The 23,874-nt window shown below is 32.4% G+C and overlaps 1 protein-coding gene across 3 annotated transcripts in view; it reads left to right on the top strand.

The window, feature by feature from the left end:
• The window catches only part of LOC148275834 (popeye domain-containing protein 1-like), a 130,483-nt gene that overhangs the window by 96,222 nt on the left and 10,387 nt on the right, over window positions 1-23,874 (top strand). Inside the window, exons 3-6 of one of the 3 annotated variants that reach the window (XM_088235149.1) lie at window positions 6,962-7,064; window positions 9,579-9,719; window positions 11,590-11,725; window positions 18,386-19,001. In XM_088235149.1, the coding sequence (XP_088091275.1) occupies window positions 6,962-7,064; window positions 9,579-9,719; window positions 11,590-11,725; window positions 18,386-18,462 (457 nt within the window). In that variant the 3' untranslated portion in view covers window positions 18,463-19,001. Of the gene's footprint in view, window positions 1-6,961; window positions 7,065-9,578; window positions 9,720-11,589; window positions 11,934-18,385; window positions 19,002-23,874 lie in introns of those variants that run through there. The other 2 variants (XM_088235150.1, XM_088235147.1) reach the window with 2 other exon arrangements.

Raw genomic sequence — 23,874 nt, 5'->3', positions numbered from 1 at the left:
ACTTTAAAAATATAACTTGTGCTATGCATTTAAATTACATTGTATTAATTTTTATTACAATGTGATGAACACAAAACATTAAATAAAAAATGAACTCGTGTAAAAATAAATTAATATATTTATTAATCTTTCTTGACCCATTGTTTTTTTCATATGCACAATCCACTTATCCAACGAAATTTAAAAAAATATATTTTGTTAAAAAAAATTTTATTTTTTTATATCACCATCCTGTAGATTTTCAATGCGTCTGTGTGAGTTTTGTGAACGCGCCAGCACTTGTTAATCTATCTGTATGTTGTAATGTAAATGTCAGATGCATAGTAGGGCCAATTTAATAGGTCACATTTGACACTTCATCAAAATTCAACAATATAACCTTGTAAGGACGGTAATAAAATATTATTTATTTTTTCGAATTAAGAATTGCACTTATATATTTATTTTAATAATGACAAAATAAGATAATTTTTCGATTTACTTTCACTAATAAACCATTCTAAACATAATAAACTTTTTCTGTTCCTAACATCGTTACAATGTTGCATCAGTGAACCCTTTTTCTTTTTAAACACTAGGGATGTTACCCAGAAAAACCGAATGTTGATAGTTTTGTTAAGTTATGTACTTATCTTATTTTGTTTCTTAAATGTACGATAGAAAATAATAATGGTACAGGGATTCGACTTTTGATTTTTAAAATAAAATTACAGTACCTATAAGTACTTTTTCATAGTAACTGAATTCAATTCACATATTATTTTATGTTTGAAGTCCGAATCGATTCATTAACTTTAATCGATGTTTTTAAGCAGGTCACCTCACTATGAGGCTAAAACCGACAGACGTCAAATGTGACCTATTAAATTGGCCCTACTATAGTACTAACAATTCTTTCATTGTGATGTGACTAAATTAAATTGAGGTGTTTAATAATATATAAAAAGTTGACTACCAAAATTTTTTTTTCTCAGATTTTGTCGGCAAAATAACGTACTTCCGTATTCCGATTTTTTTCACGGCTATAAATTAGCCGAATACAAAGATAAATGGTTTCAGCGGAAATTTCTTCTTTCCTTTTAAGAAGGTTGGCTCCCTCTGTGGGTGGGTACTTTGAGAATGTCTAATTTGTATTATTTATTCACTTTTTCGTTCGTTTTTTAAACGCCAACGCACTTAAAAAGTTCTACGTCATGGCTGGGAATTTTAATAATAATTTATTATGGCTTACATTAATGTCGCCATGAAGTAAACGGAAAATAAGTTTTGTTAACTTTTTGCGTTGGGAAAGTTTTATCGAGAAATTATTATAAAACATATTTTAAAAGTTTAATCCCTTAGCCCTGATTTAAGGTTTTCATGATTTATCACTAGGTAAATTTTAGTTTCGCATCTAACCATGTCAATATATCAAACTTAGAGACAATACAAACATTTTGATCTGAAAATTTTAAGAAAAAAACGGACTTGAGGAGAAAATTGTTCTGAAATTGTGTTAGGCCATTTTTCCGGGGCCTACTGGATACAAAGAATTACGTTCCGTGTGTAAAATTTAGGTGTTAACCATAGAATTTGGAATAGTCCAGAAACCGCATACACACATCAAACAGAAGGCGACTAGATACATACATACATTCATACATTTTTTTTGCACCACAACAGGCCAGGAGGCCTAATTACAGTGGTGAATTACATCACAGAGCACCCAGGCTTGAGAAAAATCAGGTTTTTTTTTTTTTTTTAATTTTTGTGTTCTCACCGGGAATCGAACCCGGAACCTTCCGTGCGTGAGTCAAGCGTCTTGACCACTATACCACGGAGGCCGTCTAAACTAAACTACTCTTAAAGGAGTAGTTTTACGTTTTGACCCATTATTTTCTTTGTAAACGTCGCTCAGTACGCAACTCCCCATTCGAATTCAACTATGCCGTGTTGTGTCGTTTTTAAGTGTAGAAATACTGCTGGGATCTTTAAGAAACAGGATGGGATCACATTTCATGTGTAAGTAGCAAATACATGTGTAAGTAGCAAATGCATCTCTTAAAAATTTATTTATTTTTCCATCTGTCAGATGGTCAAAGAAAACAAAATGGGCATTTTGTTAGTGTTGCCAGGGTAGTCCAATTCTTTACGCTACTTTGCTCATCTTACGAGAGAACTAATGAAAATTGGACCTCTCGGATTAAACAACGCCGTGGTTGGACATTTGGCCGACATTATCTTTAAAACATCAAATATTATTTAACATGAAATAAAAATATTTATTTTATGTAAAATATTTTTTTTTTTTTTAAGTTCAAAGTTCATTAATCAAATAAATCTTATTAAATGACCCTTTACTTATCTACTCTGTTGTGTCAATCAATGTTTCCAATGAAATTTTAGGAAAATCAACAAATAGCTTTTTTAAATATAATTATCTTACATTTTTTGTATTATGCTTATATTTTTCGCGATCTGGCAACTTTACGCGGTAACTTCACGCATGCGCGCGGTGAAAGTGGGGCAAAGCGGGGGGTATTTTGGACACATTCCGATGTATATTCAAAAATGATTCTACGCTCCTTCTGGACTATTCTTAATTCTATGGTGTTAACATAATTTGTGTCAGTTTTTTTTTTCAAATAAAAATAGAGCACTAAATTAAAACATAATGGTAAAGGTTCGTCTTTCGAAAGAAAATTTTCTGCTCTACAAGATATTGTTTCCTTTTAAATTACATAAATTATAATTTTAATTAAAATCCTTTAAAATTGAATGTCAAGTATACGAATGTGAGCTTTTTCGACACTACCTTCTGTTCGCGTTCAATCGAGGGAATCAAGTTTAAGACTGATCACATTTTTTTATTTCGACGACGGATGAAGCGAGTCATCATTTTTTTATAGAATGCAATACAACTTATTCTGCAAGACGTAAGATCAAAGTCCTGCAATTCATGCACGCCGTGGAGACATGGAGAACAAAATAACGTGGGCTATAAAGAGACCGAGACAGGGCGTGGTAATGCCCAGTCAGCCCGAACGGTCAGCCCAACAAATCAGCTCAGAGAATACGTATTTAATAGCAACCCTGTGTCTTCTGCCAATCTCCAACTGAAGTAGGAGCTCCAACAACTCTAAACAACCTAACTCCTACGTATATTATAGTGTGACGCTAGAAAATTTATGTGGGTTGACCTTATCTTTACTATTTTCGTAGAAGGTTTCGCCATCGCGATAACTAGCCCTTAGGGAATCAATCTCTCCCCTTTATTTTCTTTGAGCCGTATTCATAGTCACTTTCAATTTGAAAAAAAAAAATTGGGAGAAATAATGCGTTGAAGGAATAAAAAAAACTCTAAATGAGATTATCTCGGAACTTGTTTTAATGACTTAATGCACAATGTCAGTAAAGCCTCGATATCATTGATATATAAAAAATAAAAATATGATATAATGTGACATGCTTTCGACATTTTTCAAATTAAAAAATGAAAAGCAAAATTATGATGTTTTGTGTATAAGCCTAGATAAAAAATACTGCCATTAATTACGGCCCTTTGTTTTATTATTTTTCATATTTCTAAGCACTTTTTTAGCCATAGCTGTGGTAGGATGGATATTCATATTTATTGACTGTAACTTCTTGTACTTGAAACACCTAATTTTATTGACATATTACAACAGAGATGAAGAACATTTTAGAGAAGGTAAAATAGAAGTATACGCATCTACAGGGCTTAAGTGACCTGTCATTGGCTGGTTTAAGTGGCCACTTTACACACCGTGTAACATTCACCGTTCTGCCCATATTTTAACATCTATATTCCTCTAATTATTTCAAATGTTGATGTTTGTGTAGTTAAAGACCTGAAACCTTTATTTATGCGGGTGAGATTCATCCAATTGAATTTTTTCACCTACGGCAACGCCTGAAAAATTAATCTTTTCAATTTCTGTACTTCTTCGCGGACCAGGTGGATTTATCAACGTTTATAGAATTTCGACTAAAACTTCTAAAAGCTCTCAAAAAATCACAATCCATTTACAAATTTATGAGGCGACCATGTTGTTTTCGAAGAAATTCTAGTGTGTGATTGGCTGATTGTGAGATTTCTAATCATGCTTCACCGACTCAATGGAGAATTCTAAGTTTGCGGTGTCAAGTAAAATTGAAATCCGTTTTTGTAAGATTTAGAGACGGTCTTTAATTACGCTATTATTGAAGTAGGTAGTTTTTTATGTATAATTTATTTTGGCATCAATAACTCGGTTTCTGTTTATGGTGGAGATTTTTTAAGTTTGCTTCTAATACCCTCAAATTCAGTAAGCAAAAAATGGACAAATTTCGTCGAAGATTTCTTGCTCAGAATTCTGTTCAAATTTCTCATCCGTGTAAACGGCCACTAGACAAATAACCTGACAGACAGTTGAAATGGCGATGACTTTGCGATTTCTAGCTGCTTCGGTTAGAAATTCCTACTGGAAAATAATCTATACAAATTATTTTTCCGACAGAACTGCGTTAAGTTTAGACAAATTTTCCTCTTTACAGTCGAGGTTTAGAAAATAAGATCCCTTTGCTAGGGGCTCGGCGGGCCCTATGCCCCGCGTCAGTCGCCTATAGGCTTTGATTTTTTTAACAGAAATGTCACCAGTCGTAACGGAAATCCCTTGTGTGGCGCCTTGCCGTTGTTAACCTTTGCTTTTTTATTTCCCGCATAAAACTAAGGGCTGAATTTATTCATGGGTACAATAGGGAAATATCACGTATTACGAATGCCGATAAAAACTTTTGAAATTGATTTAGAAATATTAATTGTATTTTCCAAATTGATGTGGGTATTGTGGATAAATGTTTTCATATATATTTTTTTAAATAAAATTGTTAAAAATATGTTTTTGAAAATGTGACATGTTTGGCCTTGACAATAAGGAACTTCAGCCCTACGGGAAATTGGATACAATTTTTTTACAAGTACAATATTACTATTTAATACCTGCTTTGTATTTATTAATTACGGCGATACTAAAATCAAAGAATGAAATATGTATTTTTTCGTGACAGTAAAAAGAATTGCAAAAAACTTTCTGAGACATCCAATAATATCTTCCGGGGTATTTCCTTGATTGCCCACCTGTCAAATTCCGTTTTTTCTGTGATTTATTGCGTCACGTGCTCGGCTGGCAACACTGCGTAAAGGTTACGGCGGCAAAACCGCCATTGCGCAAAAACGTCAGTCCCCCGTGTCATCAAGTGTCATGGTGGACCCGTGTCGCATAATTTTCTGATAATAATATTACAGTAATAGGTCACTTGGAAGTTTGTGGCGTTTTTGCGTTCTCCGGAGCCGCCATACAAAGGAACTTGGTTATTCAATTCGCCCTTTGTCTATGGTTCAAGTTAATTATTCGCTCTTTGTCGCGCTAAATATGCATGTTAGGTTTAGTAGACGTCGGTAGGTACGGTTGGGTATGGTTAGTAGATTCTAAATTCGTCCTAATTACATTCACGAGAATGCCCCGTTAGAAAATAAATTATATGGAGTTTCTTTAATAATGTAATATACGTTTTCAAAATAAATATTTTTTCTCGTTTTTAAAAACAACAAGATGCCTTTTATTCTGCATCTATGTTTCTGATATTTTTTTTTATTTAAAAAAAATATATTCATTTTACAAAAATAACATATAATTCATTTTGATTTCCTATTCCCCATAGTAGTTGCATGTAACATATTTTAGTTTTTACATAGGCTTCATACATTATAATTTTTTCCATTTTTGGAACAAAAAATTTGATTTAAAAAAAAAGACTCGGTAATGTCGCCACTTTGCTAATTAAATTGTTGATATGAATTTTCCATGTCAATTGTCTGTCTATTGTTAGTCCTAAGTATTTAACATATTATTCAATTTTAGTTAGTCGTTCATCGTTTATCTATTTTATAACATTTTTTTCTATATTAAAAATAGATAATATTGCTTTTTTTTCATTCAGCGTAAGTAAGTTTGTGTTTGTCCATTTAGTCAACATAGTTAGGTCTTAGTTTATGTCATTGTTTGTTGTCCAATGTCGTCGGCATACATAATAATTTTTCCTTTAAAATTGTGCTAAATCATTAATATGAAAACGAAAGCTTTTATACATACTAGGTACACAATATCACGCCGCACCGTAGACATTAGATAAAAAATATTTAACATTGAGGGAGAACGGAAATATGGAAGTCTAGGCATTCGTAGGGTTTATGATCTGCCATCGGCTGGTTTAAATGGCCACTTTACGCACTGTAACATTCACGATTTTGCATATACACTGTTTTCAGGACCATATCGCGAAGCTTCCGAGGACTGTTTTTTTATGATGTACTTTTAAAAATATAAAATATGTTTTTTTATCTAAATTTATTGCAACAGAGAGAGAAAATGTTTTTGAGAAAGTAATATGGAAGTCCGGGAATTTACACGGCTTGTGACCTGCCGTTGGCTGGTTTAAGTGGCCACTAAGCACACTGTGTAACATTTACCATTCTGCATATGTTTAAACATCCACATTTCCTCAACTCTTCCATATGTTGACTTTTGTGAAGTAAAAGAGCTAAAAACTTTTATCATGTGGGTGAGATTCACCTACTAGGCAACGCCTGAAAACAAAAGCCACAGCTGATGAGATGACATTTCGCTCTATTGCATAAAACAAAAGCGTCGCAAATTTTTGGTTTGGTTCTTGGTTTAACAACAAACGTGTAACGGACGGTTTCGTCGCTGCTTGCGATTCTGGACCTTAGTACCTACAGCCCATCCTTTTGCTGTAAAATATAGCTAACTTCGTGATTGATAATCCTAGGGTGATTTCTGTTAAGGGCGGCTCTACAGCGGTAGCGCCTTATTGCTCTTAGATACATAGTATAATATTAATAATAGTTTATTCCTGTATATATAGATTTAATATTACTAAGAGTTCAACCCTTTTCCAGATTGGTGGTGTCTCAAAACCAAAGAGCTCTTCACATAGTTTTCCCGCACCACTTTTTGGACTCTCCAGAGTGGTTTGGTGTCTCAACTGATGAATATTTTCAGGTATGCCAGGTTTTTTATTTATTCAAAAAAAATATTAAATTTATATAAATTTAATAGATACATTTATATTAACGTTTCCCATTACGTAAAAGAAAAAACATTTTTTGTGTACATAATGAGGAGTGACGTCTTACAATCAAGTGTTTAATTTATTTTTAATCAGTGAATACTTTCGGTATAGCATATAAATTTCAAAAAAAAATTTATACGGTGTTTTCAATCAGTGCTACACAAAAAATAATTATGGATACCTATAACCTTTTACTTTTTCCTTAAATATCATGTCATTAAACAATCTACAATACCTAGAATATGCGACCAATATAACAATAGATTTACCGAAGCTGATATTTTTTGTGACAATGTATGTAAATTTAGGTCAAAATCATAGAAATTTTGAGAGAAGCAGATATTTAACTTTATTATTTGTATACATATTTTTCATTTCTTTTCTTTTACATTTGTCATATTTAACATAATTTAAATTGTTGTATTAAGTGTAAACATTTTTTTTATGTGTGCATGAGTGTCCTGCACTAATATACAAATAAATGGTCAATATTTGTGTACATGCTGTTTATTTACCCAATAAAATAAATTAATAATATTAGTGAGGTTTGTATTTTCGAATCTATAAGGGGAACCTTGCAAAATGTGATTTAAGCAAGCCGCTTGGCACAGTTGTTTCTTGGGTCAAATTGAGTCGATTTAGCCCGGTAGGCAACGTCCAACTCCCCGCTGGTAGGGGGGGCCAAAAACCCATCTACCGCGCCTCAATCTAAGCTTTAAAATTTAGTCAGTCTATTAGGTCAAGTTTGGTATCGTTTTCGTACCAAGGACGATCAATTCATGGGTTTTCGACCCCTCCTGTTACCTACCGGGCTAAATCGACTCAATTTGACCCAAGGAACAACTGTGTCAACTGAATTGCTTTAATCACATTTTGCAAGGTCCATGTCAATACTATACTATATTCCTGACTGCACTTTTTATTTCCTTTGTTCATTTCTTTTAGGAAAAATATTCCTCTGTGAGGTATAATGATCTTGTGTTTAATTTGTTTTTAATTTTGGAATTAAGATGTTACCAGTTGTTCTAGGTCGCGTACTTACGTTTTGTGACGTAAAAACACTACTATTTATGTTGGCTTTATGGATTTGAAGCAAACAATTATTTTTAAATAACGATTTTATATCTACAACCCTACATTTCCTAAACAATTTGACAGTGGGAAAAATAGACGATTTTTTAAAAATATTACTTTTATAATCATTTTCTTTTTTGACCGGTAAAATATTTGTTTTAAAAGCAACACCGCATCCGATTATTCCATACTGTAAGTATATACACTTACGTATTATTTAAGATTAACAAAAAATATTCTCCACGTGTAGTATTTAGTGAACACGATAAAAATAAAAAAGGAATAAATTTATTAGTTACGTAAACCTTGACGAAGAAGCTTGTTTGCTTTGAAACCGGTCGGTGGAAAATAAAAAAAATTGTGGTTAAAAACAAAGTTGTTTTATTTATTTTATTTTTAAAAAACATTATATTTATAGGCTGTACGTAGTCTTTTAAAAAGTAAGTAAATCATACGATTTTGCCAATTTAAAACGTCGTTCTTTCAAAATCGCGCCATTGAAAAATCAAAGTAAATACGCATTACATAAAAGCAATCATTTTCTAATGTATTTCTTATAAAAAATATACTTAAAAGTTTTGTATAACTTAAGTATAATTACTTTTCGACCGGCAGATTACGCCTCTTGAAATTTAGACTTAGTAGTACGTTAAAACTCATATAAGACGAAGTATTAAAGTCAAATTTGTTGTACTGATATAAATTTGTTGCAACAGAGAGGGAAAACATTTTTGAGGAGGGAATATGGAAGTCTAGACATTTACAGGGCTTATGACCTGTCATTAACTGTGTAACATTCACAATTCTGCCCATGTTTAACAACAACAAACCATCACGCCGTTTCCCCGCACCAAGCTTAATTAAAAAAAATATATTTAATCTTAAATTGAAGAATTGGTAGGGAGTTGAAAGGGAGGGGGGGTAGAGGTGGGGTTACCCGATTGGTTAATTTTTAATTCAAAAAGAAGGATGTACTGAAAAGTTATTTGATTATTTATTAAGGAATTTTTTTTAAGGCATTTTTAATGTGAAAAAAATGTTATTTTTTATTTTATTTTATTTTTTATTTTTGCACCACAACAGGCCAGGAGGCCCAATTACGGTGGTGAATTACATCACAGAACACCCAGGCTTGAGAAAAATCACATTTAATTTTTGTGTTCTCACCGGGAATCGAACCCGGAACCTTCCGTCTGTGAGTCAAGCGTCTTGACCACTACACCACGGAGGCCGCCATTTTATTATGTTTTTATTATTTCATAGGAGCTAGATTACGACACGTCTTGCAGCTACAGAGCGCATGGACGTTTAGACTTCTAGTCCCAATTTACAAGTCTGTTTTTATTTGAATTAATGCGATATTATTCTAGGTGTCCATAATGTCAATGGAGGAATCCAGAGTTCTCATCTGGCACCGAGACAAGTTAAAACTATCCATCATGACGGACCAATTTCTGCAGGCTGTCTTCGACCACATCCTCGGTAGAGATGTTGTTCACAAACTCATGCAGGTGGGTTCTTCCTTCTTCTTGTTCCTCGGTTCGGCATCTGTATCGTTACACCGACTCCAGCTTGTCTCCGCTATTCGTTATGCGAAGGCAAGATGATTACTGGTCCTGTGGTAGTGTTGTGGACTCACGGAAAGTCCTGATGTTCAAATAACACTTTACCTCACATATTTCCGCCACAAGTTATTGACGACTTTTAGGAAATTATCTGTAAATGGAAATATTTTTGTGAATACAAGGCTCCAAATATTTCTTATTAAATTTTTAAAAATACATATTTTTAAAAATTAATTCATGATTATTTGTCTTGTATTGGAGATGACCAACCCCCGAATCGTCGCCGTTCAGGCAAAAGTCACTAACCCATAAAACATCATTTTGAGAAATCGCAATGTGAAGGTTTGGAGACCAAAAAATCTGATTTTTGTGTTTTAGAGATTTTATGTGCGAGGCGAAATTCATGCATATATTTTTAAATAAATTCCATTGGTAATTTTTTACTTCTGATGCATTACAATTATCTGGAAGATTTTTAATGAGGCAAGATGGCTAAAATTTGGTTACGTGACATTTGCTTATTTATAATCTGGACAATGCAAGCTATAATTTTATTTATTTGTATTTTATCTCAATTGTGCCTGTATGTATTATAAGTATATTTGTTTGCTATATTTTGAATGGACTTAGTCCGTTATTAAATAAGAGTTAGTGAAAGGAAGGAAATATTACTATTTAAAGTATTTATATTAAGAAATATTTTTTTAACATATTTTTTTTGTTTTAATATACAGGGTGTTCTTTAAACCCTGTCACACCCGAAACCACGATAATCAGTATGGGCAAGAAGACATATTAGCATATTAAAAAAAATATTTAGAACGCAGAAAATTTTAAAAATAAAATATTTAAAAAAACAAATGGTTGCTTACTTCTGCAGGGGAGAAGCGAGGGGGGCGTGGCCATGTGGTTAACGGTGTATCAGACTCCCTCTCCTCGCTTCTCCCTTGCAGAAGTAAGCAACCATTTGTTTTTTTTTATATTTTATTTTTGTAAATTTTATTCGTTCTTAAAATTTATTTTAATGTGCCAATATGTCTTCTTGCTCATACTGATCATCGTGGTTTCGGATGTGACAGGGTTTAAAGAACATCCTGTATAATTATATAAATGGCCCCAAAATCTAAATATTTGGGTAATTTGTATTAAGTTTAGATTTACGCAACTTTTTTCTAACTAAGTTACCTTGGTGACGTTTATATGTTTGGATAATTTATAAAGCGCTATTTTTGTGAAAATCACCTCAAGGGCGCTGTACAGTAAATAAATATCCCAGCACGTCTTGCAGCTACAGAGCGCATGGACAGTAAGAAATCTAGCCCCTATTTACATTTTTTATTTTATTTCATTTGACAATGAAGTTTAAAGTTTAAGTGATATTTTTAAAAACGAAATAAAAAACAAATTTATAAAAATAGTAGTTAGATAACAAGTCTTGCAGCTACTGAGCGCATGGACGGTTGAAATTCTAGACCCCATTTACTAAATTTAGATATTTGATAGTTGATAACATTTACGTAATATGATTGATATAATATGATAGCTAACATCACAAAAAGTCTTGCAGCTACAAAGCGCATCAACGAGTGGAATTTCAGCAACATAAAAATGATTTAAAAAAGTTTACAATAAAAATATTTAAAAAAATACAACAATTGATAGCATTATCGTTGATTCTATTATCTGGATTCCACTGCATTAGTCACCCGGTGACTCGGTGATTTTATGTGGGCTATTCAGTTGCACCATTTCAAAGTGGAGTTGTACCGAGTTGATCTGTCTAAAATGTAAAATGTTTAACGTGAAATGGCCCTAGGTGAGCGAGACTATGGCGGCCAGCAACGGACACCTTCCAAACAGCTACGAAGAGGGGGAGGACAAGCCGATGTTGATCGTGAAGAAATCCGGAGACGGTCCGGGCATCACGGCACTCATAAATAGGCAGCTGCAAGGTAGGCATACACTCGGCTCCAACATATTTTATTCACCACCTACCTCGCACCCCTTTGTGACCAGACCGAGACCTACTTAATCTGAATACCTTACCCGACGGCCTATTTCATACGGTCGTACGAATCCACAAGTCACGGAAAAGTTACAAAGGATGGATTGATTTTTATTGTATGGCTATTATTTATTTTAGGGCAGGCAAACGCACTAACGGTTTCAGAATGAGGCTGACTAATCTCCGCTTGATGTCTTTTTGGAGGAATTGTACCCGAGAGTAGTCATAAAATAAATCAAAATTATCTGCATCATCCGGGGACAATGAAATATTGCAGTTCAAAAAACCTTTAAAATCAATATTTCATCATCATTCTTTTTCCGCACCTAATGGTGAATAGAGCACTTCATCACTACACCAATCGCAGTGTATCTCGATCTTTTTTTTTATCACATGAAGGTAAGACCATCAGTCTTACGCTTCAGGTGCCAGTTCAGGGACTATGAACTATTCAAGTCTAAAAACACCTCTTTAAATAAATATTTCATGTCAACCGTGTCGGGAATCGAACTCGAGACTTCTTACGTGGTAGGCAAACGCGCTGACCACTAGACCACGAGGCTGAAAAATCCATATTTCACTTACACCGTACCAGGAATCAAACCTGGAACCTCCAAAACGGTAGGCAAACGCGTCAACCACTGCACAACGAGGCGGGCTATCTCCACTCGATTTCCTTATTCAGGACTTTTGACTTCAGAGCAGCTAACGGGTCAAAAACACTCGTCCGGGGTTCTGGTTCTATTTCTCGCAGAGAACTGTATTCTTCATCCACCTGGACACAGTATTATTACAATCAATCCACCCTAATTTTACCGTGCCGTGTGGATTTCTACACCAGACCTCAACCGGTGTGAAATCAGCCAACACCTAACCTTTTCCAGTAGAAATGTACCTAACACATAAAGATTTTATTTCGTAACCTAACCTTCTATAATCAAAAATTGTTTAATTAATTAACCAATCAAATGTGTTATATTTATGATTATTTTATAAAATTGTAGTTACAAATGTGTAAATATATATATATATATACAATTAGAGTTTTTTTTTAATTTCTATTATAATATATTTTTTAAATTTAATACTGTAACAATAATTTAATATTTATTTGGACATTTTCTCTCGCCACAATCCCTCATACATATAATTTTATATTTTTTATGTATATTTATATGTTGATAATATTTTTTACGTAATTAAAAAATGTATCAAATAGTTTTAGCCTGCTAATTAATCAAGTATGTATAAATATTATATCATGTGTATATTATATACATCATAAACACAATTACACGAAAAGATATACAATAATTACAAACAAATGTACACTATCAGAATACAGTTTTATCTACAGGTAAATGTAAAAATAAATTCACCCAGTCTGCATATTAGTCAGGTGTAGAGATAATAATTATAATCTAATTATCATTGGGTATTGTTTCAATTGTGAATGTTAATAATGGGATGACGCAATTTGACGTAATTTTAATTATTTAGATATTGTGTTGTTCGTTACTGTATTTTAAATATCCAGGTGGTTTATTAATTAACAAAATTATTATGTATTGGGGACTTGAATAAGTTTTCGTTGCTTTTGTTCCACGTCCCTCGGTTTCAATTCATACAGCACCCAATTTTCTTGCTTTTGGGTCATTCCTAATGCTTTTAAATGTTTGGCAACTGTTGTGTGATCGACTCTTAATGATTTTGCGAGTTCGTTTTGCGTCAAACTTAATCGGTGCACCAGAGCGTTCTTTATCTTCAACATCAAAGTCATTATTTGTAAAGAGTCAAAACCAATCTCTGCATGTTGTTTCCGACATCATAGTCGCCATGAGTCTCCACAAGAATTCTATGTGCTTCGGCTGCAGCTTTTTTTTTTTTAAGTAATTCAGTATAATTCCTCGCAAATACTCTTTTTTTCACATGAAATTTGACTTGTTTAACGCTAAGAAAAAATAACACCATCTGCCGGGAAGCAAGGAGAACTTATTCATGTCCCTATTATAAATTGATAATTCTTTCTCATTAAAAAAAATTAATTGGCAATTACTATTATTTTGACGGAAATCAAATCCAGTTAAGCTTCTATCTATGCAATCCCTTTTTTATTCAGTATATTAATTATGTTAATTATTTAAGCCATCTATATTTTTGTGTTTGTTTTTGTGAAATTATATTTTACTCTCCTAAATATGGAAAAAAGCGTAACGACGGTTATAGCACAGTATGTCGCTACCCACATTTACCTAATTTTACAGCAGAGGGTAAAAAAATTATCTTTTATCTTAAAAATGAGTAAATGAACTTACTCATTTTTAAGATAAAAGTTAGCATTGTTTTAATGATTAATTTTTAAAAAATATTTGCCATTAGCGATGTTAAGTCTTAAATTTTTAATCTTATGACTAATTGCTTGTAAGTTGAAGAATTTTTGTGGGGTATGGCATTTTGCCAGTACATGAAGAATACATTTTTGTTGCAACACATTGTATTATAAACATCGATAATCAAAATATTCACTTTATATTACTACACTGAAGAGATCAAAAAATCCTCTGTCAGCTGTGTATAGAGGAACGTAAACTGAATAATGCAAATTACGAGGGAGAGGTGAATACAGTGACGGGGGCTAACACATCATCTCTATCACTCAGATCCCCTCAATATCTTTGAACAATTTACATAAGAGTTAAAGATTTATACGATTTTCAGTAAACATTTATAGCAGAAGTCCTATCAAAACCAAGAACTGTATAAGCAATAATTTAATTCATTTTAATATTAACATATTACAAAAGAGATGAAAACCATTTTAGAGAAGGAAACATAGAAGTCTAGGCATCTACAGGGCTTACGACCTGTCATTGGCTGGTTTGAGTGGGCACTTATCACACTGTAACATTCACCATTCTGTCTATATTTAACCATCTATGTTCCTTCAATTCTTCCATCTGTTGATGCTTGTGAAGTTAAAAAGCTAAAACCTTTGTTAATGCAGGTGAGATTCGTCTGATTGAATTATTTCACTTGCATACTAGGCAATGCCTGAAAATATTTTTCAATCTTTATACTTCTTCTTGGACCAGGTAGATTTATCAACGAATTATGAATGTTACACAGTGTTTAAAGTGGCCACTCAAACCAGCCAATGGCAGATCATAAACCCCGTAGATTCCAAGACTTCTATATTCCCTTCTCTAATATTAACAGCTCCCTAGCTCCCTAGGGGGTTGAATCCAGTCCAGTCCAGCACAAAAATTTGGACAAGCTCAAAACATTGTTCTGTATTCATCTCTTTTGTAATATGTTAAGTTTAAAAGTTACAATTTAATATCAAATTGTCAATTTTATTCAGTATAAATTTTAGCAAACGTAACACTTTTTGAAAACTCAGTAAACAAATTAGCTATTCCCAAGTGATTCATTTTTGACCTCATAGTACATTTTGCTTAGATAAGGAGATTTTTTATATCAACCGAGCTGATGAAAAGAAGCGAGAGGTTTCGTCAATTATTTCTCAATGCCTAATTTACCAATCAGCGATAGATGAGGACTGTGACAAAAAAAACTTATTATTATTTTTATTGTGTTTAATTAGCATGAAGATGGTATAGTTACTCCTGTATCGAGATTCTTCCGAGTCAGCTATCGCGATCGAACTAACCAACTCCGGAGAGCTTGTTAAAAATTTATTTTAAAAATTTATACCTCATCAAAGGCTGAATTTTTTCATAGAGGGCATTTTTATTTTATTTTTTTTATTTTTTTATTTTAAATTTTTATTCCAGTAAAATGGCTATAAAGTGCAGAGCCAATTCTACCATATGAACATATAAACATGAACATAAATATAAATATAAACAAAAATATAACAATAAACATAAATATAACAATAAACATAAATATAACAATAAACATAAATATAACAATAAACATAAATATAAACATAAAATAAAATTTTATATTGCAGCACTTATGGTGGTCTTAACATATCGCGCCATCGCTTCAACAGCGGTGATTGAAATATATATTTTTTAATTGTTGTAGAAATTTTTGCAAACTTGTATGAATGAATATATTTTGTCACCAATAAAGTTGAAAAAATGTCAGTCAAATCCTTATAACCCTAGAATTTCATGTTCTTATTTTAAAGATCAGCCTCTTTGGATATCTGTTGACGATGTCGCTCGAGAGTTGAATCCAGTATCTATTAAGAATTTGACATAACTAAAAATATTATCAAATTACAAAGTTGCTATGGTCATGATCAATGCCAATCGGCGAAGCTGTTGTGGGGCTTTATGTTATTTCTATGAATAACTTGGTACCAAAACTATCTGTACGCCAATTTAGGCCACACTGAAAGCGCCCGTCAAAATGCGAAAAGTAATTGTCGCCTTAATTCAAATACAACTTTTGTCATTTTTTTCTGTGTTAGAGATCATGATTTAGTATATTTCACCTATCTAAATACATTTTTCGAATGACACGTATCTTAGAGAAGTTGCATATTCCTCGCAAGACAGCGTAATTCAGTAAGTAGTTTATATAAAATTCTTAAAAATTATGTATACCTTAAAAACAAAATACACTCGAACCTTTTTTTACACAGGGGATACGTTCCTTTCTCTTTCTTTTTCCCTTCTTTTAAATTTTGTATAAAATCATAAGATTCAATATGTCCATCAATTTTCTGAAACTGAACGGTTTGGGTAGGCAGGAAGAAATTGCCTTAAGGCAATATGCCCGCCCTTATATGCATATAAATTGTTAAATAAATAAATAAAGTTTACAAAAGAAAGAATAATAATGGTGAATTGGTTTCTTTATATAAAAATCAATTTGGGATTTAAAAAAATAAATTGTTTACTATTTTTTTAACCTTATTAGTTTTCCTTGAGTACAAAATGACATCAAAATACTTGCACAAAAATTGTTACAAAGATTATTCACTATCAGTGGTAAGAATAAAAGTGATGTAGGGTATTCCAATAACAAATAATATAATGAGGAAGTTCAGTGGTTTTTTTAAATATTTTTTTATTTGTTAACTTGACTCATAACCGACAAACCTAAAAATATATTTTTTCATTTTGATGTATTGTATTATCTGCGCTATGATTTTTTAAAGTTTTGTATTTCTAAAAATAATCATCTAGACATCTTAAGGCTACTACAAGTACTTTGAATATCCCATTAAAATATCACATTTTAGCATTTTTCACGCCACTCCCCCTTAAATTAATGTTCAAATTTGTTTTTATAAATTCTGGATTGTATTATTTCCGTGTAAAATGAAGTTCCAGTATTTATTTTATTTTATTTTATTTGGGAAATCAACAGTTCTACATACATATTTATAGTAAACAAACAGATGTAGTGCATAAACTCAGAACTAATAACAGATTTCCACAAAGTTAGTAAAGAAAATATATTACATATTAAATAAATACATACAAATTTTTACATATAAAAATGATATTTTCATGTACTCGTAAATATTTTCCAATAATCTAAGAATTTTTTTAATTAATTTTTTTTATATTTGGTAAAAAAAAAACACTAAAGCTTCAACAATATTTTGAGCTTGTCCAAATTTTTTTAGACAAGGACTGGATTCAACTCTCTGGGGAGCTGTTAATATTAACATACTACAACAGAGATGAAAAACATTTTAGAGAAGGTAATATAGAATTCTAGGCGCCTACAGGGCTTATGACCTGTCGTTGGCTGGTTTAAGTGGCCACTTTACACACTGTGTAACATTCACCATGTAAAGTGTTATTATTTATGTATTATATTTTAGGAAATCTTCTTCTCTGGTCTCAATCCTGGGATTGGCTGGCAACAATTACATTCATTCTTCTCCATTCCTCCCTGTCTTGTGCGGCTCTTTTAAAGTCAACATATGATGAGCAGCGCACGTCCTTTAATAGGTCCTCCAGGTACTCTCGGCGCGGGCGTCCCCTAGAATTTGTCCCCTCGGTCATCCCCTCCATTATGACATGCAGGAAGCCTTCTTGACGTATTACATGGCCGATCCATCTCGCTCGCCTTTCGGACAAGGTCCTGAGCAGGTGCCTTCCACCTTCGATTCTTTGGAGAACCTCCTCATTTGTAATGTGGTCTCTCCAGGAAATTCCTAGTAGTCTTCTATAAGACCACATCTCAAAAGCCTCTAGTCTCCGTTTATCTCTCTCCGGAAATATAGATGTTTAAATATGGGCAGAATGGTGAATGTTACACAGTGTGTAAAGTGGCCACTTAAATCGGCCAACGACAGGTCATAACCCCTGTAGGTGCCTAGACTTCTATATTACCTTCTCTAAAATGTTCTTTGTGTCTGTTGTAATATGTCAATACTAAAGTTTCATCCAAAATTATTGATTTATAATGTTTTTAGTGTCTTATGTTGTATTCAAATTAAGGCGACATATTGTTCTTGGACCAGTCAAATTCTAGCCGACTCTTAACGGAGCTCGATACAGAGACTTATGATTTTGTGACCCTCAATGTGCGTTGTAAGTTTATCCCTGTTTGTTTGTTTCCTTTTCTGTTGTGGCGCGGATGTCGGCGTATGGCCACCCGCCCGGCCCCCTAGAGGAGCATGCGCCCCTACTTAACCCGAGGAGCGCGCTGGGTATGCTCGATCCTACCGCCCGAACCTCCGCTTGCTAGTTTGCCTGTCGCTCTACGTATTGTATACATCCTTACATCACCACCACCATCGCCATCGCCATCGCCCCAGGGACTTGTACGGCAAATCGGCTTTTAGACAATTCATTAGTCATTTCAAATTTGAAAATGAATGTACATACATATCGTGGAGTAATTATACTACTGAAAACACAAAGTTGTATCTTCCTCGCTACAAATAAGTTAGTCTTGATTCATTAAAATCATATTATGATGATTTGAATGCCTGACTTGTCTATTTGTAGCATTCATGGAGGAGGGTAAAAAAGTGTGTTTTTAGTGGGTAACTCACAAATGCTGATTTCGAAGTTACCTGTAGTCCTTAAAATATAGCTTGATTAGAAGAATCATAGTTGTCAGCAAAAGTGATGACATAACTTTGTAGTAACGTCTTTGGAGTGATTTATATTGACACACGAAAAATCATTCACATCTAGCATGTTAATTAATTTTTCTAATACAATTCTTGACACATAAATCAACGCAAATATATAAAATTAGCTTTAAAATGAAAAAAAAAACTAATTATTAATGACGTTCTTACAAGGTCACATCATTTTGCAAAAACATTAGAGGGGGGGCAAATTGATCAATGTAAATTGATCGAATAAAAAAGACAATGTTTGAGTATGTCCAAATGCATGCAGACTGGCTGGATTTTCTCCCTAGGGAGTTTTTCATATTTAAAATTATTTCAACAGAGAGGGAAAACGTTTTTGAGAAGAGAATATGGAAGTCTAGGCATTTACAGGGCTTATGACCTGTCATTGGCTGGTTTAAGTGGCCACTTTACTATTCCCTTCTCATAAACGTTTTCCCTCTGTTGAAATAAATTAAAAAATAATCAAAAAGAATTCATTTTATGTTTTTCATGAAAAAAGTATAAAGGTCTTATTTTTTGGTGAATAATTGTCTTAAACACACTATAATAGACTTGTTTTTGCGTTTTTATATCAATTTTCGGAAACGGAGTTTCATGTTTGCATGAAAAAACTGATAAAATCAATTTGATCAGTACATGACCAGTGATCAGTAATTTCCCATCACCATTGACATTAGTTTGGCAGCTGTCATTTTAATCAAGCTATAATTTAAGGACTATTGGTGACGTTATTACCCCATGATATGAAGCTCTGACTTGGTAATTTTCCAAATGAAGCAATTTGCCCAGATTAACTTTGTTTAAAACCACCAATTAAAAAAACTTCCTACCAGTTTGGGAGCGCAACTGCTCCTTTCTTAAGGCGTACAAATATGTGAAGCCAAGTGGTATATTAATTTTAATTAGTGGTTTTAAGCAAAGTAAATCTACTTAGCCAGTGCTACGGGTTTTTACAAAAGAATTATCTATTTAATACGCTTTAATGATTTCAGATTACTGTAAAGCATTTGCAGAAAAGCAAAAATAATGTTGCTTGACTATTGATTGATCCTTTAGATCAACTATCACAACATACAAAAATAATATTTGATTCATATGACGTGATGAATTTCTCATTGATAAAATGAATAATGAATATTGATCTCAATAAAATTGCTGTACGATTTCCAACCACAATCCATCATATCTGGTATCACAAGGCTTATCAACTCCAGTTATATATGCATTATTAAGCTTATCTTTAATTATTCTCTCCGTGCATACAGGACCCACTGCGGGCTTGTTACTGAATTAGGGTTTTTACAATTTACTGTATCAACCCTTTTATTAACTTCCCTCATAAAAAGTAACATTGACGGAAAATTGAAATAATTTCGAATGCATATTAACTGGAGTTATTAGACCGCCGCATACAGAAATCATAATTGTATTTTAGTGCTAACTTTTAAATTAGCATAATCGCAGAGACATACCGTTTGCATTAAAATCTAAGCTTTAATTTAGTTTTCTAGTTCTTCTGTATTTTCACTCTGAATGATTATTTATGCAATCATAATGTTTCTGCGATTATCAATAATAATATTAATGTACATACATACATCTTAGATATGCATAGATGTGTTGTATAATGATATGCCTGGCTGACATTATATGGAGCTTGGAATTTATATTAAATCATTTTATGTTTCTCATTTAATTGTTGCCCCATTATTTTAATACTTTTGCCTGTTAAACCCCTTGAATATTACCAGAATTTGTCACAAAAGCTGAAAAAAGTAATTTTTTTCATTCAATTTAATAATATGCTGAGTCATGCAATAGTTGATTATGAACCTTTAACAATTCTTGTGAAGTAATTAATACGCGCTGACTGCTACACCACTGCTGACATTTATTTAACAAGGTGTTTTTATAGTAGAATATTTCATAGACCATGGACTGGCACCTGAGGCGTAAGACTGATCATCTTACCATCATGTAACAAAAAAATACCCAAATGCGCTGTGATTGGTGTACCCATGCCGTGCCCTATGCGCTATTAGATGCGAAAAGGGAATGATGATTAAATAAATAAATAAACAAGAAATTTTCATTATTTAAATTTTTGATTATCTTTCAAGATTTTTCATATTATGATATTTTGAGTAATTTATTTTCATAATATGGCCATTTTCGCAGTCATCAATTGTTCATTCCGTAATGAAAACTAAAATAAAGTTATTACATTAATAGCTCATATTTTCGTTCGATTTCCGGTGAGAACACAAAAATTGAATTTAATTTTTCTCAAGCCTGGGTGTTCTGTGCTGTAACTCACCACTATTGTGGTGCAATTTTTTTTCTTGTTTTAACAAGACATACGGTCCATTAAAATCTTTAGTTCATGCACCGAATTAACACAGACATATTCTACATTTGAATGCACTGTACTACCATACCATTCTAAATTTGTGGCTAAATGAACGCAGATTAGCAGTGTTATTAATTCACACACTAGCCATTATTAATAGACTTATTGTGACAAACTGTTTAATAAACAAAGGAGTTAATTTGACAATCATTTCATTGCTCACTTGACATGTTGTGTATAAAACTGTTATTTTTATTAACTACTCGGAAATCTGCATTACATTAGCTTATGATTGTAGTGAGATTTCCGATCACCAGTTATTTTGATGCACAAACCCTACTATGAATATAACTATTTTGTATTATCAAACCCTTTAGCTTTAGAATTTTGAATGAACTCTTTTCTTTAGTATACTAACTTATAAAAATGATATTTTGGTGGAACCGTCCAGAACTGCTTTTACTCATTGATTTTAAAAACTTTTAATATTTTTTACTTCCTTCCCCGATTCTTATACAGTCTTGGCTAATGAGAAAGTTCAGTGGTTTTTTAAAATTATTTTTTAATCGACCATTAAACTAAGCTAATTTTTTTAAATTAATTTTTATGTATCGCATTATTTATATACCTATATAACAAGACGTGACAGCACTGTTTGCAGAGGAATTTTTAGCGGTCTCTTAAGAGGTTCGAAGGTATTTTTGACACATTATAAACATCAACTGAACTCTTTTATTATATTTTTAATTACTTGTTAAGAGTTCTGCATTCCACAAAGAAATACTACAGGAAGGAGTTCAGTGGTACGGCTGAAAGTTAGTTTTAATGAACTGTACTTAGTGCAAGTGAATTTTAATGACCTGAAATCAATATTGTTTGTCTAATACAATAAAATTAAGGGATTAGTTTTTATTCATATTCTAATGGACCCAATAAAACCACAAATTATTTTTTAGTATAAAAATTAGACCAACAATATGAAATTATTATTTGTTCTTAATTTATGGCATATCTAATAGTTAATAGTCAATTGATAAAATACTTCATTCAAAATCATAAATTGAGACAAACACGCATTTCTACTGAATATCTAAAGCAAATTTAAGTCATACATCTTATTGATAGATTGAGTTTTTCTACTGACATTTCTTGGTGGAACTGCATTTTAATTTTAATAATAAAAATAAGTATATAGTTTTATTCCACTTTTATTTGTAAATTTTTACCAGTGATCGGGTTTCGTCGTGACCGACATCGTCAGACTGGTGGGAGGCTAAACTAATTTCTATGTTATATACAAGTGCAAGCAGGGGTTGTAAATCATGATTTTATATAATTATGGATATAAAACTACCAATAGAACTACCAACCAGCGGCCCTGCCCCTGTTATAGTTTTAATAAAATTGAAATACATTTAATTCAAATACATTTTCATTATAAAACTTCATAAAATTATAAAATTTTCACCGGTTTTTATTATATACATTCATTCGAACAAAACTTAAATTCATACAATTGTTATTACTTACTTAAATTATTTGAATTTTAACTCTTTTATTAACATAATTATATAAAATCATGATTTACAACCCCTGCTTGCACTTGTATATAACATAGAAATTTGTTTAGTCTGATGATGTCGGTCAAGAAGAAAGCCGATCACGGGTAAAAATTTATAAATAAAAGTGGAATTAAACTATATTTGTATTTTTTGTTATAATTCATACCTAGCATTGCCATGACGCATTCGACTCATTAAGCTTTTGCAAAGTAATCAAATCGCCTTATTTATTAGATTGATTAAAATTACTGGTACAATTTAATATAGCGAGGTATTTATTTCAACTCTCAAATCCAACATTATTTGTGTGTTACCCTTTAAAAACACATTTTTTTATCCTCCTCTGTGAATGCCACAAAGAGACAAGTCATACATTCACGTCATTATAATATGATTTTAACGAATCATAACTTGCCCATTTGTAACATTCACGGAGATAGATACTAATGTGTTTTTAGTGCGTAATTTAAACATGCTGATTTTGAAGTTACCTAGATGTAGTAATTACCCCACGATTATAGTCTTCACATGAAATGTATTTAGTTTAGTTACGTTTTCGTTTCTTTTCATTACCATGTGACTTGCGTCGGTCATGTCGCAGTTTGAGTCAATAAATGGAGTCCTCAATATTGGATAATTAGGCGACTTGTCAATTTTTCACACGCTTAAAATTGTACCGCCTATGAAAAAATTGACATGGAGTAATCATGTTTTATAAAAGTTTTATGCTTTACATAGAAATGTAAATTTTTTAGGCAGCAGTCAACTAGAGAATTATCAATACTCTAGGTCTGCCTTAAATTATAACCTAAACAAGAGCAATAGGGTCTTTTCACGTTTTTTTAAATGATTATTTTTAAATAAGCAAAAAATTATGATATTAAGGGTGTTATTATTTTTTCCGTGCGGCATCGGATAAATTTTCTACGAAGGTTGAAAATATACATATTTTTAACTATCTGAAAACAGGAAGTTTCGCGCCTTATGGGACAAGCAGCACGAATTACGTTGCTGCGGCATACTTGCACGCAGCGGGTATGATGTGTAACATCAAAATGACGTGACGCCAACTGCGAGCCTTTTTTTTTATACATTTACAG

The sequence above is a fragment of the Micrasema longulum genome, unplaced genomic scaffold, assembly GCF_059751315.1.
Source record: "Micrasema longulum isolate JH-2025_06_02 unplaced genomic scaffold, ASM5975131v1 h1tg001338l, whole genome shotgun sequence".
NCBI lineage: Eukaryota > Metazoa > Arthropoda > Insecta > Trichoptera > Brachycentridae > Micrasema > Micrasema longulum.
This window is presented reverse-complemented; position numbering and strand designations above follow the sequence as displayed.